At 58.7% G+C, this 16,196-nt stretch overlaps 1 protein-coding gene across 1 annotated transcript; it reads right to left on the bottom strand.

Annotated features, from left to right (window-relative positions):
- Nucleotides 1-2: 2 nt before the first annotated feature.
- On the bottom strand, nt 3-11,270 carry FBN3 (fibrillin 3). The gene is made up of 11 exons (XM_073219518.1): nt 11,185-11,270; nt 8,931-8,983; nt 8,515-8,578; nt 8,212-8,330; nt 7,456-7,581; nt 5,302-5,391; nt 4,966-5,208; nt 4,668-4,714; nt 3,472-3,794; nt 3,175-3,381; nt 3-1,039 (listed from the first exon to the last, which is right to left on the bottom strand). The coding sequence occupies exons 1-10, from the start codon at nt 11,268-11,270 to the stop codon at nt 3,357-3,359; spliced, it is 1,176 nt and encodes a 391-aa protein (XP_073075619.1). The 3' UTR covers nt 3-1,039; nt 3,175-3,356.
- Nucleotides 11,271-16,196: the final 4,926 nt, after the last annotated feature.

Raw genomic sequence — 16,196 nt, 5'->3', positions numbered from 1 at the left:
TCTCCTCGGAGCCCTGGGCTGAAGTTTATCCTTCCCAAAGCGATCCGTCCTTCTGGGGCTTTCTGCTCTGCCATGCGTGTGAGCCTGGCCCAAGGTCCAGGTCTGTTCACGAACTTGCCAAGGTGGCAGACTTAACCCAAAGTAACTTTATTCCTGTCTTGCTTCTCATATAAAAGCATCCTTGGAACTCTAGGCAGGGGTGTGAACATGACTGTGTGGCCAATTGTCTGGGGCCCCAGAGGGCCCCTCTGCTGGGAGGGGCTAGCCTCATGCGGTGAGGAAATTTAAGCCCAGAGACGGAGCATTCGCAGTGAGCCGCAGGGCCTGCCTTGGCCCTGGCTGGTGGTGGAGGGTGCGCCTGCAGCTTCCTGCTGACCCCAGGAGGACTTGAGGGTCAATCCCGGGCAGAGGCCAGGCCAGCCTGTGGCTGGAGTGTAGCATTTTACTCTTCCTGAGCGTCGGGGCTCCACCGGTCAGCCTTTGCCACTGGGACCCAGGCCTCTGGCTCCAGAATTCCTCAGCTCTGGAGAGGACAGCCTGGGGGCCCTGAGATCCACTGAGGCCAGGACTCATCACCGGGCTCTCCCTGCCATGCACAGTGGTTCCCCAGAGCCCCTGGGAAGAGGTAGGGTTGCGCGGTGCCCCTGCGGGGTGTCGCGGGAGGGGCCAGGCCAGAGGTACGGGCTTCTCTCAGCTACCGCAGCCAGCCGGAGCCTTACCTTCAATCACAAAGCCCCGTCCCCCGGCCCAGCCGGCACCCCTGCAGCCGGGTGCCCCAGGGCCCTGCCGTGTTCACCACCTCCAGCTGGTAGACCCCAGGCTCCGGCCTCCGATGCCTCAGCTGCAGGGAGCTGAGGCCACGGAAGTGATGCATGTGGGAGAAACCTCGCTCATTGCCGTAGGCGGTGACGTAGCGCATGCAGTGCCCCAGACTCTCCAGCACAGGCTGCAGCTCCAGGACGTGCTCAGCACGGCCCAGGCACAACAGGTTCAGGCCACAGGTCAGCAGGGCCTCCGCGTCAAGGCTGGCCAGGCTTCCCTGGAGAGAAAGACCAGGTGGATGCTGGTCAGAGGCTGGAAGATGGTGTGGGGAGGCCGCCACCGGGTCACAGCCAAGTGGAGGAACATAGGAACACTCTCTGCCCTTGGCTTCTTCCTAGGCCTCCATCCACAAGGCCAGCAGTCAGCTCAGGCTCCAGACACAGGCAGTAAGGCAGAGGCGGTTCCCAGGTGGGAAGCCGGTGCACATGCCGACTCCAGACCCCACAGCCCGGCTGAGGGGCCTTCATTAATTAGATCCCTGGCAACCTGGGTGGAGGCTGAAGGATTTGCCCTCAGATGACAGCCAGGAGTCAGATGGCATCGGGCCCCACGGCCCTAATGCAACTCAAAGGTGGCAGGGGTGGCTGGAGTCACAACCGAGGGCCTGGCAGCAGAAGAAAGCTCCAGAAAGGACTCAGGAGCCCACGCAGTGAAACACAAATCCCCTTGGCAGACGGGCCAGACAGAGGAGCTGCCCTCTAGCTTTCCGGTCCCAGGGAGGCGGGGTGGGGGGCACTGCCCTTCCTGCATCTGGGCTCTGTGAGAGCCGCCTGTGTGCACATAACAAACCCCTCTTTATTTGAGCCCCTTGAGCATGTTCCTGGTCCTGGCAGCGGGACAGGGCCCTGAATAAGCCGGCAGGCTAACGGGGGCTGAATGATGTGTCCAATCCTACACGAGGTCATCTGTGTTTTCATCTCCTTTGCCTGGGGCAGGGCAGTGTGTGTTCTGCCTAATTTACATGCTGGCCATGTGTTTTGCTGCTGCATGAAAATGAAAGCTATTCCTATTTCCCAGCCCCCAGGACTGGAGCATTCAGCCCTTCCTGGGCGTGTTGCACAGACACATGCTCACACTGACACCTGCTCGCACACTGTGGGTATTGCAGGAAAAGCCACAGGACCCCTGACCATCACTCCACTCACTCTTAGTAGGTGCCAAGGGCTGAAGACACAGCCGCAAACCCGACAGACACAGGCCCCACCCCTGCGATGATTAAAGAAAATAATGGTGACAGTGGGATCATATACACAGCCACCATTTCTCCCAGAAAGAGGAAAAAAACAGAAGGGAAAATGATGGCAGAGTTATACATTCATATTAATCTGTTATCAAAGGACCCACAGACCAACATTCTTCACACTGCTGCCTTCATTTCGCCCGTAGTGTTTATCAAGTGTTATAAAATACCCTGCTTTACTTATTTCCTGTCTGTCTCTATTAGAATATCAGCTCCACAAGGGTAGGGATTTGGGGGTGTTTTTTGGTTCACCATTGTCCCATTATAGCACCCAGCACACATTAAGGGTTTAACATGAACTGTGGAATGAAGGCGTTTGGCCCAGCTGTCTGCAGGGGACAGGGGTGAGCCTCTGTGTGCAGTGATTTTTGAGGACATAATGTAAAGTGATGGTCTCCGAAGGTGGTGATGCCCTGGAGGCTGGGATGCCTGGCCACAAAGACCCAGGTTTTCCATAAAGAGTAGGCTGTGTGGCATAGCCCGGGAATCCCTGCTCTGCCACCTTTGAATTCTGTAATTTGGGAGTGACTGGGGTGCTTGGGTGTCCCCTAAGACCCACTAAGGGCAAAGAGGGGCAGAGGAAGTATAGCAAGGCCCGGGCAGGTGCTACCCCATGGGGACAAGCCGGGACCCGCAGTCCGGTGCTCCCACCCTTGGTCTGGCCCCTGGCTTCCTCCTACAGTGACTGTGCCCCATGCCTAGGGCAGCCCCCGTGGCACCTGGTGGTTCCTGTGGGATGTCAACTAGTGTTACGGACTGATTTGTGGGTCCCCCCAAAATATGTATGTTGAAGCCTTAATCCCTAAAGTGACGGACGGTATTTGGAGGTGGGGTGTTTGGGTGGTGAATAGGTTTGAATCAGGTCAGGAGGGTGGGGCGCTTAGGATGGGATTTGTGCCCCTGGAAGACAAGACATCAGAGAGCTTGCTGGACTCCGGCCCCTAGGGCAGGAAGGAGACTGACATTCTAGACGCCACCAGGGTGTGAGCACTGACAGGGCGCAAACTTTGTTCCCCTCGCCCCCATGCCCCGATGTCTGGCACACACTAGATGCTCCCTACTTTTTGGCAAACAAACTAGTGAAGGCTGGGGTCAGGTACCCTGTGACTCACCAAAGCAGGCCTGCTGGTGCTGGATGAAGCCGAGGGACAGCGGCAGGTGAAGGCGCCGATGGGGTTGATGCAGAAGAACTGGCAGTTGTGAAGCCGGGAGGTGCACTTGTCCAGGTCTGCAGCCCAGACAGCCCAATGGGCTCAGGGCGGGCCATCCGGCACCGGAGACCCTGGCAGTGGTGTCAGACGCTGTGCAGTGGGGAGGGGCTGCAATGGAAGAGCACACGCATGCCTGGGGCAGCTCTGAGGGGGCAGGGACGCAGCCCCACCAGGCACAGTAGGAGGGAGGGATGTCACCTCTGCAGGTCCTGCCATCCTGGTCCAGCAGGGAGCCGCGGTGGCCACTGGAGCTCAGCGGCACGGGGTGCACCCAGGCACACATGTCCGTGAACACGCTGGGCCACAAAGAACACATGTACGCAGGCAGAAGGCACATTAACAGGACGTCCCAGCTCACAGACCACCACCTGCCTGCCAGCGCTGGGCTCTCTCACCCCTGTTCCCTCCACCGGCCATGGCTGCCTCATAGCCCAGGCTGCAGATGAAGCGGTAGCCACCCCAGTTGTTCTCGCACATGCCTTTGGCACCGCTGTCAGGGTCCAGGGCACACTCGTTGATGTCTGCAGCCGGGGGAGGGTGTCAGCGGCCACTCCGGCTCACCGGGGAACCTCCAGAAACCAAGGCCCTCCAGGGCCAGAGCTCCAGCCCAGACGCTGCCCCACCTCCCTCACATTCAGGGTTTCTCAGTATTGCGGATGTTTGGGGCCAGATCATTCTTTGCTGGGGTGGGGTGGGGGGTCCTGTGCACAGGGGATGCACAATGCTCCTGGGCAGCTTCCCCGGCCTCCACCCAGGAGGTGCCAGCAGCACCCTCCCTGGCATTTCTGCAGGGACTGTCAAATGCACCTGGGGGGCAGAAATGTCCCCACTTTGGAACTCCCTGGACACTGGGCAGCAGCTGCATGAATCACGATCACTACGTGATGGGGGCTTACCATCCTGTACCGATCCCCTCCACTCCCTGAATCCTCACAGCACTCCTGAAGTGGCTCCTATTACTATTTCCCCTTTGAGGCCAGGAGACTGAGGCACGGAGGGTGGGCACCTTGCCCGAGAGTATTCCGTCAGTAAACAGGTGCGCGGGAATTCAAACCTGGCCAAACAGGCACACACATACGGGGAGCCCCATGGAAAGACGGAGGCAGAGATTGGAGGAAGCTTCCACAAGCCAAGGATGGCCAGCAAACAGCCCAAAGCCAGGGAGCGAGCGTGGGACAGATGCCCCGCTCACAGTCACAGAAGGAACCAGCCCTGCCCACATCAGGGCGGCGGACTTTCACCCTCCAGAACCGTGGGAGGATGCACGTCTGGTGGTGAAGCCCTCCACCCTGGGGCACTCTGCTACCGCAGCCCCAGGAGTGTCCCAGACGCAGTGCCCAGCCACAGCCCCGCGCCGTGCGCCCCTTCCCCTCCCCCCACCACTCACCTCTGACCTCTGCGGGGACGCCTAGACCACGGCTACACAGGGACCAGAACTCGCCTGGGGGGCAGGAGCAGGGCAAGGGGAGTCACAGGCCATTGCCGAACCTTGAGCCACACCCCCAACGCGGCGCCTCGGTGCTGAGCAGACTGGGACTAAGATGCCCGCCCCAGCCGCGGAGAGAGCCATTGCCTGCGGCCCCCACCGGAAACACGCCCCCGGCCCCGCCCCGGCCCCGGCCCGCCCCAGATGATGAACGGGAGCAGCTGGGCCCCGCAGAGCAGGCGGGGGCCGGCCATGCAGAGGCTCACCTGAGCTCCTGGCTGGACACAGCTGGCAGGGCCCCCCGAACCCGCGGTCGGGGCTAGCACAGCAACACTCGGATCTGGTGACGGCGCCAGGGGAGGGGCGCGCGCAGGAGCCCTTCTCGGTCCCGTAGCACGCGCTGCGCACGTGGGTGTCCAGGCACCCGCGGCCGTCCGCGCCCCCCGCCAGCCCCACCCCCACCCCCTCCCGGGGCAGTGGCCGTTCGCGCAGGCGCCGGGCGTCCGGCACTCAGCGATGTCTGTGGGAGGCGGAGGGGGTAGGGAGCGGCGCGTGGGTCCAGCTCGGGCCCGGGCCAGCCGTCCAGCACCTGCTCTTGTCACAGCAGCATTGCCTCCCAGTGTCGTGGCCGGTGAGGTCCTTGGCACAGCGGCCTCCAACCAGCACCCAGAAGCAGGTGCCAGCCCGCTGGTCTGCAATGGGGGGTGGGGGTGGGGAGGGCCCGTTACAGACCTGGTCCAATTCCCAGCTCCACCAGCCCTGCCTGCAGGACGGGGATCCTTGCCAATGTGCCTCAGTTTCCCCATCCACCTCGCCTTGGGGGACTGTCGCCCGGATGAAGGGTGGAACGCGCTGTGCCTGGCCCCTGGCCCATCCTCACGGAGTGAGGATCTTATTACCGGGATTTCCAAGTCACCCCAGGGAGGTAGATCTGGGTTCAGGCCAAGCTAAGGCAGTCCGAAGCCTAATGCAGCGAGCTCCCCCCTGGCTGCGGGGATTCGGCCACACTGAGGGAGGGCCCTGGGTCTGGGGCACTTCCCCACCAGGCTCTCCAGCTGTGTACTACCTGCCAGCCCTGGGCATTCCGGGGTAACCTAAGAAGACTGGTGGATGGACCACACAGCCCCTGGGGAGACGGAGATTGTGCTCCCCAGGTATGAGAGCTGCAGGCAGGACCCCACCTCCCCATGTGGGCTCAAGTCCAGTGGCTTCACATGGTGGTCAGATTTCTCAGGCTCACAGAGCATATTTTTAGGTTTAACACCCCACAAATTTTGGCTGGTGGCCCACAGTGGAGAAACCTCTCCCCACAGCTGGGGAGGCCCCGACAGCCCTGCTACCACCGCCCCAGGCTGAGAAATCACGCAAAGGTTTCCACCGACCTGGCCCTACCCCCAGCTTTGCGCCCCCAGCTTTGCATCCCCAGCACTACATCAGGCCCTCCGCGGAGTCAGGGCCGGTCCAGACGGGGTCAACAGACTCCTCCGGGGCCACAGAGCTACCAAGTGGGCGTGAGGGTGGGAACCCAGATCCCCAAACCCCAGGGGACCTGACCAAGCAGCTGCGTCTCCCGTAGAGAACACAGAAACAGAATATGGGAATTTGAACCAAAATGACTGCCTTTGCTCTACGGAGCACCCACTGTGCTCAGAGCCGCTGAGGGTCACAGCCCGACTTTCTCCTGATTGTGCATGCAGACTGAGTGCCCACGACCCCCAGACTGGCCAGGCCGCTCCACAGATCCCATTGAATCCTCGACTCTGTGAGGCAGGCGTTGTGGTCGGCCCCATTTTACAGATGAGGCACAGGAAGGGTGAGTCACTCACCCAAGGTCACAGAGTTTGCAAGCAGCTTGGGTGGTAGCTGGAACCCAGCACTGAATCCCAAGACCATGTTCCGAGGCCACCTGACCTTGGTTCAAATCTAAGCTCTGCTGTCTGGTAGCTGGCAGAGGCCCCCGCAGCCAGGGGGACATGCCCAGGGGGGTCCTCCATGGTGGCCCCTGCGGTGGAGGGATGCAGGGCCACAGCCCACTGGCAGAGCTCCAAACACAACAGTCCCAGCACCACCTGGTGAGGCCCAGCCAGGGTCAGTGACGCCGTCACCGCTGAACCCTTCTCTTATCCCCAGACCAGGGCTCCGGCCATCCCTGCCACAAGTGTCCATGAGCCCGACCCTGGTGGCCACCGGCAGCTTCTAAAGTCCAGTGACCGTCAAGACAGCCGGACAGGGGGTGGGAACCCAGGGGTTCACCTGCCCCACCAGGCGGAGTGTAGGGACCGGACTGCAGGCACCCGGGGACTCCACCCTGGCTGGGGCAGGGCAGGTGGGTGAGGGCATCCATCTGTTCTGGACCTGAGTTGTCACCCCTCTCTGCACCTCAGTTTCCCTACCTCAGAGTGCAGGGGAAGATGAGGGGCTCTTAAGACGGGTTTGGGAACTGAAGAGGGATATAGAGGTGGTGCCCGAGAGGCTGTGGGGACAAGGGCATCAAGCTGGAGGCTGGAGGGTCTGAAGCGGGGGCGTATTGATGGTGTTGGAGGGCCAGAGTGGGCCCAGAGAAGGAGACTAGAGGGTCAAAGAGACACCGAGATGGAGGCTAGAGGCTCGGAGGGGCATAGAGGCAAGAAAGACCTCCAGCGAGGCAGAAGGCAGAGATCGGAGAGCCAGAGGAGCCCGAGGGCCAGCGAGTTGCAGAAAAACACAAGCCAGAGGCCTGCCTCCTATCCGCCCTCCCGCCGCCCCGCCCGGCTCACCCAGGCAGCGGCTGCTGTCCAGGCTGCTGGCAAACCCACAGGGGCAGAGGTACACGTAGCTCCCGGCTGTGTTGGTGCAGCTGCCCCTGGAGCAGAAGCCTGGCGTGCTGAGACCCTGGTCCACATCTGTGCAGACATGCCAGGTCGGAGCCAGGACCCCCCAGCCCTGGCCGCCTCCCCTGCGTGGCGGGGAGCCTGAGCGGCAGGGCACAGAGGAGCCGGGTGTCCACGTGCCCCTCGCCCCCCTTCGCATTTGCTGTTGTTGTCACGGAGCCGGTGTCTCGTTGGGCAGTGGCACTTGAAGGAGCCCACAGTGTTGACGCAGCTGGCCCCCTGGCACAGGCCTGCCATGGCCTGCACTCATCCACTGCCAGACCTCCTGTGCCAGGCTCCACTGTCCTGACTGGTTGACAGTGGCCACCCTTGAGAGCCGACCCCAGGGCCCACACGGGGCACCCTTGCTCTGCTGCCTGCTGCGTGACGGTCTGCCTCCCAAGCCAACTGTTCGAACTTTCTCTGCTTTGGGGGAGCCTGGGGACCCTGGCTATGTAGAGAGTGGGGCGGAGTACTCCCTACCTGGGGTATCCATGTGGTGAGAGGCTTCTGGGAAGAGGGGGTGCCTGTGGAAAGATCCAGAGTCTCCACACAGCATCGTGGGCTCGGGGGGTCATGTACACTCATATCACTGGCAGGTGAGGCTGTGTTCTTGGTAGGCATCAGGCCAAGCCCCTGGTGCCTGCTGAGCCTTGACGTCACCGAGGCGGGTGAAGCTCTGCCAGGTCTCTGGAGACTGACAGTGGGTGGCCTGGACACTAGTCCTAAAGCGCCATGGGGCCTTGAGGCGGCTGCTTGCCACGTCCTGGCTGGGCGCCCACCTGGACGAGACACTGCCAGGCAGCGGGCACGCCCCCTGTGGCTACCTCCAGGTTTCTGTGGTCTTTCCCCACTTGTTACTTTCAACTGCTCCCAGTATAAATAACCCAGCTGCAAGTGTTTGTATGAGTCGTCTTTCGCTCTTTGGGTTATTTCCTTGAAGTGTGTTCCCAGAAGTACAGTTACTGGGCCAGGGGCAGCAGGGCGGCTGTGTACTTCCTGGAAACACGATCCCGCTTCTGCAGCGATCCTGCAGCGATCCGCACAGGGCGCTTGGGGGGTGGGGGCCGCCTGCCCGGCTGCTCTCCCCCACCGGCCTCCTTTTCTGAGTCTGAGCGGGTGCTCTGCTGACCTCAAGCTGCGTTGGAAGTACAAGTCGAGGAGCCCAGAACGTCCACACTTCCCAGATCAGGCGTCTGAGACCTCACCTTCACACCCACACCTTGTTGGAGGAACACCCACTGTTTTCTTTCAACATTTGTCTTTAAATCCACTCAGTTTTTCCCTGGCTTACACGGGAAAAAGAAGCTGTATGTGGCTGTGGCAAATAAGGAAGAAAGGAAATGGGAAGGCAGGCCACTTGCATCTCACTTGCCACAAACGTGAAGGGTGGTCGGAGACACGAATGCGCTGCTCCCCAGAGCCCCGTGAGACCCTGTGGCCCAGGGGGTCAGGTCTGGGCATTTGAGAGGCCAAGACACGACCCTGCCAGAAGGGCTGGCAAAGGCCCCCCTTCTCAACCCTGCCGCCTGGAGGAGTGGGCAGCAGCCCCCAGCCTCCCCCAGGCGTCAGTCACCTTCCCCTGGCCCTGCCCTTGGCTCAGAGGCGCCAAGCCTCCACCTTGGGACACGGGCTGCCCGCTGTCCAGCCCTCCCACCGCATCACTCATTGGCCCCCCTGACCTCCAACACCAAGGCCAACAGATTCCCCTGGGTGCTTTCCCCACGAGCTGTTTATTTTCCTCTCTGACGTCCCCTCCCCTAAAACGAGGTTGTTTGTTTGTACCTAATTATAGAGCCTCCCATTTATCCTGCTAACATTTCCTCCTCCAGCCCCGGGCCATTTTCCCAGCCTGCCGGTCTGGCCCCAGGTCTGGTCCCCGCGGCATCCCCCCTCCTTTGATGGACCAGGCGGCAGGGTCCACGGGCAGGAGCCGAGTCCCCAGGGCTGCAGGCCTTCGCAGAACCTCCAGCAGAGGACGGGTTGAGGTGGGAAGCTGCTGTGGGGGCCTGGGGCCCTTTCCTCTGGGTGTGGGCACCCCTGCCCCACCTAGGGGTCCTTCCGGGAAAGGAGGTGGGGGAGAGGGGTAGCTGCCTCCCCGGAAGGGGCCAGCCTGTGCCCGCCCCTCCCCACCAAGTGCCCCTGAGGCAGGTGCCTGGCTCTGCAGCCCAGGCAGGGACCCCCCCCAGGCCCGCTCTCTTCACCCACGGCAGGTGGCGGCCCTATCTGTGCCCTGGCTTTGGGCATCTGCCCTCTGCTCTCTGGCTCCCCAGGAAATAGCTGTGGCAGAGCCTGAGAGTCCGAGGGCTGCCCCCGGGGTACCGCACTGTTGAGGGGGTGGCCCGAGGACCCAGGTTTCCAGGAGGTGCCAGCTCTTTGTTTTTGTCAGCCGGACTTGCCTGCTCTGCCAGCTGAGTGGAGTGTCCAGGGGGACGGTTTCTTGCCCAGTGATGCCACCAACTTCTGTGGAGATGCTGGGGGCCGTGTCCTCAAGGGCCCTTTATTCCTCCAAGACAGCAGGTTGTTTGTGCCCTGGACAGAGCCGTTCTCAGCCCCAGCCCGCCCACTACCCTGCCAGCCATCCCCTGCGCTGGGCACCGTGTGCCAGGATGGCCTAGGCGGCCGGGCCTTCCTGCGCTCGCCCTGCTCCGGCCTCCGCTCTCCTCACTAGCTGCCCTTGGGCCAGGAGACTTGAGCAGTCTGAGGAGTGTCCCCCAGCTTGGTGACAAAGCCTTTAGGGCCAGGCCTGGTCTGAAGGGGCTGAGGAGATTCTTGGCTACACCAGGGTAGAACCGATGGGGCTGAGGGGACCCCAAGGCTGTACTGCTGGGGTGGGGCTGGGCAGGGAGTTGAGGGGATGGCGGGACACAGCGCAGGGCCCAAAAGGGACCTTCCTCCTTGTATCATCTTCCGTCCTCAGGGACGTGAGAACTAGGAGCAGATCTCCCGGGGCCTGGCCATGTTCCTGTGGCCGCCATGTGAAGGAGTTGGGGTGTGGGTGTCGGGCCCCACTGTTAGCCTAGCCTGGCCCCTCCAAGGCCCCGCCAGCATGGTGGAGGCCCTGGCCTTGGGCTGAAGGCTTATGTCCATCTCCACCTCTTTCCACCTTTCTCTGAAATCAACTTAGTCTCGTGTGGGGCCCCGCTGTGTCACAAAGGGACACTGACCTCATTATCACAGGTCTCCTGGGCCAGGCCAGGTAATGAGTTGGAGGGGGAGAGGCCTGAATCCACGGGTTTTGAAGGATGAGTAGAAGTTTGCCGTCTACTCCATGGGAACCCTCCAGGCAGTGAGAGAGGAGGAGGTAAACCGGACCCCTGAGCGCAACCCTGGACCCAGAAGATAGATTCAGATCCTACTGGACAACTGTCCAGCCCAGTGGCCCTGGGCAAGGTGCTGCCCGGTGTGTGTGGTTTCAAGGTGAAAGAGCGCCTGCAGATTTGCACAGGCTGTTGCCCCTGCTTTGTGCCTTGGGCTTGTCATCCCCTTCTGTGCCTCAGTTTCATTATCTGTAAAATGGGTTCCATGAGGCTTGTGGGGGGTGATCCACATCAGGGGCTCTCTCAGTTCAGGCCCATGTGACACTCTTGACAGAGGGTGCGGAGTGTGTGGGGCGGCCTCACCTGCGCTCCTCACCTGTGGTCAGGCATGGTGACCTGAACTTCGTCCAGGCGCCAGGGGAGGTGGGCAGCCGCCTTGGTGTTTGTTCCCCGGACAGACATTGGTCAGGTGCTTCCTGGGCCGGGCACCAGGCCAGGTCCCAATGCCCCCCTTGAGGCAGAAGGACAAACAATAAATAAATGAGTGTGGCCAGGGTGAGAGGGGTAAGAGCCGAGGGGAAGGGCCCAGGGCGGGGACGGGGAGTGTCCGGGCAGGGGCTTTAAGAGGATGAGAGGGGCGGCAGCACCCGGGCAGGTGCCTCCGAAGAACAATCCGGGCGAAGAGCAGCGTACGCCCGCATTTCTCTGAGTCCCCGCGAGGTGGCGTGTGTGGCGGGAGCAGAGAGAGCGAGGGAGGGCGAGCAGGCGGACAGGGCAGGGGGAGCCGGGGACAGTGGTGCAGGGTCTTGGGGGCCTTGGGGAGGACTTGGGCTCTGCCCCCAGGGAGGTGGGAGCCCTGGCGGCTGCGGCCCGAGGGGGGCCTACGCAGGTGCTCGCCTGCGCCCTCTGGCGGCCTGGAGAACAGCCTGCTGGGTGGGGAAGAGGGCTGCCCAGGGGCGCGCTGGTGGAGGCAGGCGCCGCCCAGAGAGAGGCGACGGTGCCCGCGCCAGGGTGGGGCAGTGCAGGCGGTGAGAGGTGGCAGGATCTGGACACACGTAACATTTTTCACTGAGGGAAAGCTTTCCATCAGGGCCCTGGGTCTTTCCACCACGCCTGTAGCCCCATGGCTCTCCACGGGGCAGACCCACCCTTGGGTGCTGCACTCGAGGGTCCCTGTGGTTTCGGGCTGGGACGTCTGGCCAGATGGCAGGGGCTGTCCTGCATAGTGTACACCCGTGTGTGTGTGTGTGTGCGTGGGTTCCGGGCCGCATAACCCAGGATCAGCCCCTATCTCCAGATCCTTGACTCAATCCCACCTGCAAATAGGTTCCCGCGTTAGGCAACGTATTTACCAGGAGTCCGAGCTGTGTGTCGCGACCCCCAGACCTCGGTTCCCTTGTCTTCAAAATGGGAAGGAAAACCTCTCTTCTGGTCATTTGCCTGGGAGAGTCAGAGGGGATGAGGCTGGTGGAAAGGCGTGGTGGCCACGTGGTGACCCAAGAAACAGGTACCCAGTACCCTGGGCTTGAGGTCATCATCCACATCTGATCCATTTATGGGTCAGCTGTACGCCAGACGCTGGCAAAGGAGGGCAGGCAGAAACCGGCGCAGGCCCTGCCCTCCTGCACTCTATCAGTCTTGGGGGCCTTCCTCTGAACATCTGTGTACCAGGCACTGTTCTGGGTGCTGGGCAGGAGGGACACAGCAGCAAACAGAGATCCCTGGAACTCACATCCTAGAAGTGGTAAGTGCCACAGAAGGGAGGTAGCTGGTGCCCCAGGGCCTGACTTAGGCTGGGAGGTCAGGAGGTGACACTTGCTATGAAATTGGCAGATGAGGAGGAGTTAAACTTTGGGAAAGGAAGGGAAAAACATTCTGATGAGAGGGAACAGCATGTGCAAAGGTCCTGTGTGGATCTGAGCAGCCAGAACATAAGGAGCAAAGAGAGGAATGAGGAGCAATCTATGGGGATGTCCTTGCTATTTTAAGATCAGTAGGCAGCTTTCAAGAGCTTTCATGCAGTGGTGACCACACATGGGTTCCATGAAGATTGGGAGCCCTGGTCCAGGTGAGTGAGGATCAGTCCATGGATTCGTGCCGGGGTGGGCACTCACCCCTAGCCCTCTGGCTGCACCTTTCTCTCTGGGGCTCCCATATGTGCCCAGCCTGCCCGCTCCTCTCCCTTGATGGTCCCATCCATCCCCCAGCTGCTGCTTACAGCTCTCTGTCCTGTGCCCCACACCTCCAGGATGCCATTAGTTCAGTCAGCATCTATTAAGCACCTACTGTGTGCTGGGTACTTTAATTCATTATCATGTTGAGTCCCACCAATAACTAAGGAGGGCATGAAGCCCAGGGTCAGATGGAAGGACTGAGGCCCAAGGAGACAGTTGGTTACGTGCAGATTGTTGGACCCAGAAGTTCAAGCAAACTCACAGAAGATGCACAAGTTCCAGGGTAACCCTAGGTCCTCAGTGAGCATTTGTGGAGCCAGTCAGTGGACCAGTGAACGAATGAATGGTGGGCAAGGACCGTGTGGCTGAGGGGAGGTGTGGGACCTGGCTGTTGAAAGGTGAGCGGAACTCAGATTAATAGGGGTCTTGAAAGGTAAACCTGACAATGTGGCTGTAACCCGGCAGCAGCAGGGAGCCACGGAGGGTTCTAGGCAGGAGCCACGCCATCTGATTGGTATTGGAGGACTGAGCTTCCAGAAGGGTGGAGTTAATTAAATCTGTCACTAGGGGGCACTCAAGTCTTCCTACACATTGTCTCCAGAGCTGCACGCTGGCCAGTAAGCCACAGATGATGATGATGGATGATTGAACGCTTAAAATGCAGCCAGTCCGAATCAAGATGGAAGTGTAAAATACACACCGGATTCTGAAGACTTCATAAGAGAAAAATAATGTAGCATACCTCATTAATGCTTTTTGAAATATTGATGACCTTGGGTTTGGCAATGTAAATGTCGTGTTTCTCACTTGCATTTCTAAGGCGCTTGGATCAGCGATCACAAGGTGGATTTTTCTCCAAAATCATTTGTTTCGTCTTGATTTTCCAGACTGTTGCCTGGAGCTTCAAATAGAATTCCTTTATTTAACTGTTTACATCTATGCTAAGACCTTATCTCCTTTGGGTCCCTTAACTTGCTTATGTTCCCACTCTTTTTTTAAAATTAGCCAGGCTTGTGAGGGGTCATCTGTTCCACGGGTCTTTTCAAAGAACCCACTTCCTTACTTACCTTTTCAATTTATTATTTATTTACCTAATAAATATTTTCATTGATTTATTGCCTTTCCCCCTTTTATTCCTTGAACTCCTTTTACTGTTTTATTTGTATCATCATTTCCCTTTTCTTCCCTTAGATTCCCATGTATTACCTGCCCCCCATGTGACTCATGTCAACTTTCCTTCTCTCTCCATTCCGTCTGCCTATGTTTGTGTTTGCTCCTTGTATCCACTCTGTTCAGAGAAGTACGTAGAGCGTTCACTTCTGCTTTCTTTAGTAATGCTCTGAACAATTCTTACAGGTCAGTTCGACCAGTTTTGGGGATTTGGGTATGACATGTTACTGTTTTCTGAATAGAAGTTCCCTCTCGGTGTCAGCTGTCATTCAGGTCATTGGCCTTTGTCAGTGACTTGTCTGGGGAAGGCAGAGTGACCATGGGGTTGGGGGGTTGGGGTGGGATTATGAGAGGGATAATGCTTATTCCCTTTATCCTTTCCACTCTAGGATCCCAATCACCCCAGAGTGCGGGGTGTACCCTTTCCTCTGTTCCCGATTCTGCAGGATGGGTGTTGTACGCTGTGTGTGTGTTTTATATCGACTCCAGTGGCTTTGCTTTATCTCACCTCTGGTTTCTTCCTGTCTCTAGTGGCAATTCTGCTTTTTATTTGAATCAGAATCTGCATGTTTTCATTTATTTCTTTTCTTGAGCTAAATAGTCACAGCCTTTTAATGCATATGATTCAGTGGTTTTCACTATATCACAAGGTTGTGCAACCATCATCCCAATCTTATTCCAGAATATTTTCATTATCCCCCCCAAAGAGACCTCATACGCCTTAGCTGTCGCCCCTCATGCCCCTCTTCCCATCGTCCCTGGCAGCCACCGATCTGCCTTCTGTCTCTGTGGATTTGCCTGGGGTGGGCATTCGGTATAAATGGAATCGTGCAGTAACGGGACTCTCACATCTGGCTTCTTTCACCAACTGTACTGTCCTCAAGCTTTGTGCATGTTGTAGCGTGTATCAGCACTTCCTTACCTTTTGTGGCTGGATAATGGCCCTTTGGGTGGAAGGATGGACCACATTTTATTACCCATTCATTAGCTGATAGACATCCGGGTTGCTTCCACTTCTCAGCTCTTAGGAGGCACTTTGTCGGGATGGTCCGTCCCTGTTATTTCCTGCAAATCACATCTGTCACCTCCAGCTGCCTGTAGGACTCCTGGCTGAACTCTCCATCCTGGGGAGGTACCTTAAGGGAAAAATCCACAGGCAGCAGCCAAACTGGCCACGAGAACTGGAGGTGGTCTAGCCTGCAGCCCCAGCCTGGATGGACTAGGACCTGGTGGCACTGGGGAGTGGCTATGGCTCACTGGCATTGTTGATGTGTGGGTGTAGGACACAGGGAACCATCCTCCTGGAACCCAGAAATCAGAACACTCTGGCTTGGATGAGGGGACCCAGCCGTGGCCCTTCAGGCTGTCCTGATGGGCGCTGCTCCTCTGCTGCCATTCATGGACCGGATGCCCGGCCTCCCCTCCACGTCTGGGGCTTTGGTCAGGGAGAAGGAAAAGGCCCCTGAGTCTGGGGCGGTGGGCAGACTGGACGAAATCCCTCTCCTGTCACACTACAGCTGCCGGCTCTCAGGTTCAGTCTTTCTGGGTCTTGAGCTCCATCTGGAAAATGCAAATAGCCGTAATCTCTGCCTATTCAAGGTCACATCTGAGTGGGGGAATTCATACACTAATACCAGTCACAAAATAATGCTTTTGGGTTATTCACCTCCTGTTTCTTCCTGTCTCTGGTGGCAATTTTGCTTTTTATTGGAATCAGAGTCTGCATGTTTTCATTTATTTCATTTCATTTCATAACATGCACAAATGTAGGGGCCTTGTGCCACACACCGGAAATGAATGTAATATTGTCTGTCAACTACAAAAAAAAAAAAGAGAGAGAGAGAGAGAGAGACTCAGGAAGTGTTTTTTCTGCACCAGACACTGCCTTTCTTCCTTCCACATATTACCCAGTTCCCAAGCTGCCCCACACAACCAGCCGGCACTGCAGGCAACCCCATTTTGCACAAATGCAAACCTGGAAGTTCAGAGGAGTTGACTCACTGGCCCGTGTCTGCCCAGCTGACAGAGCTGTGGCTCCTGTGTG

This window comes from Manis javanica, chromosome 13, assembly GCF_040802235.1.
Source record: "Manis javanica isolate MJ-LG chromosome 13, MJ_LKY, whole genome shotgun sequence".
Classification (NCBI taxonomy): Eukaryota; Metazoa; Chordata; class Mammalia; order Pholidota; family Manidae; genus Manis; species Manis javanica.
This window is presented reverse-complemented; position numbering and strand designations above follow the sequence as displayed.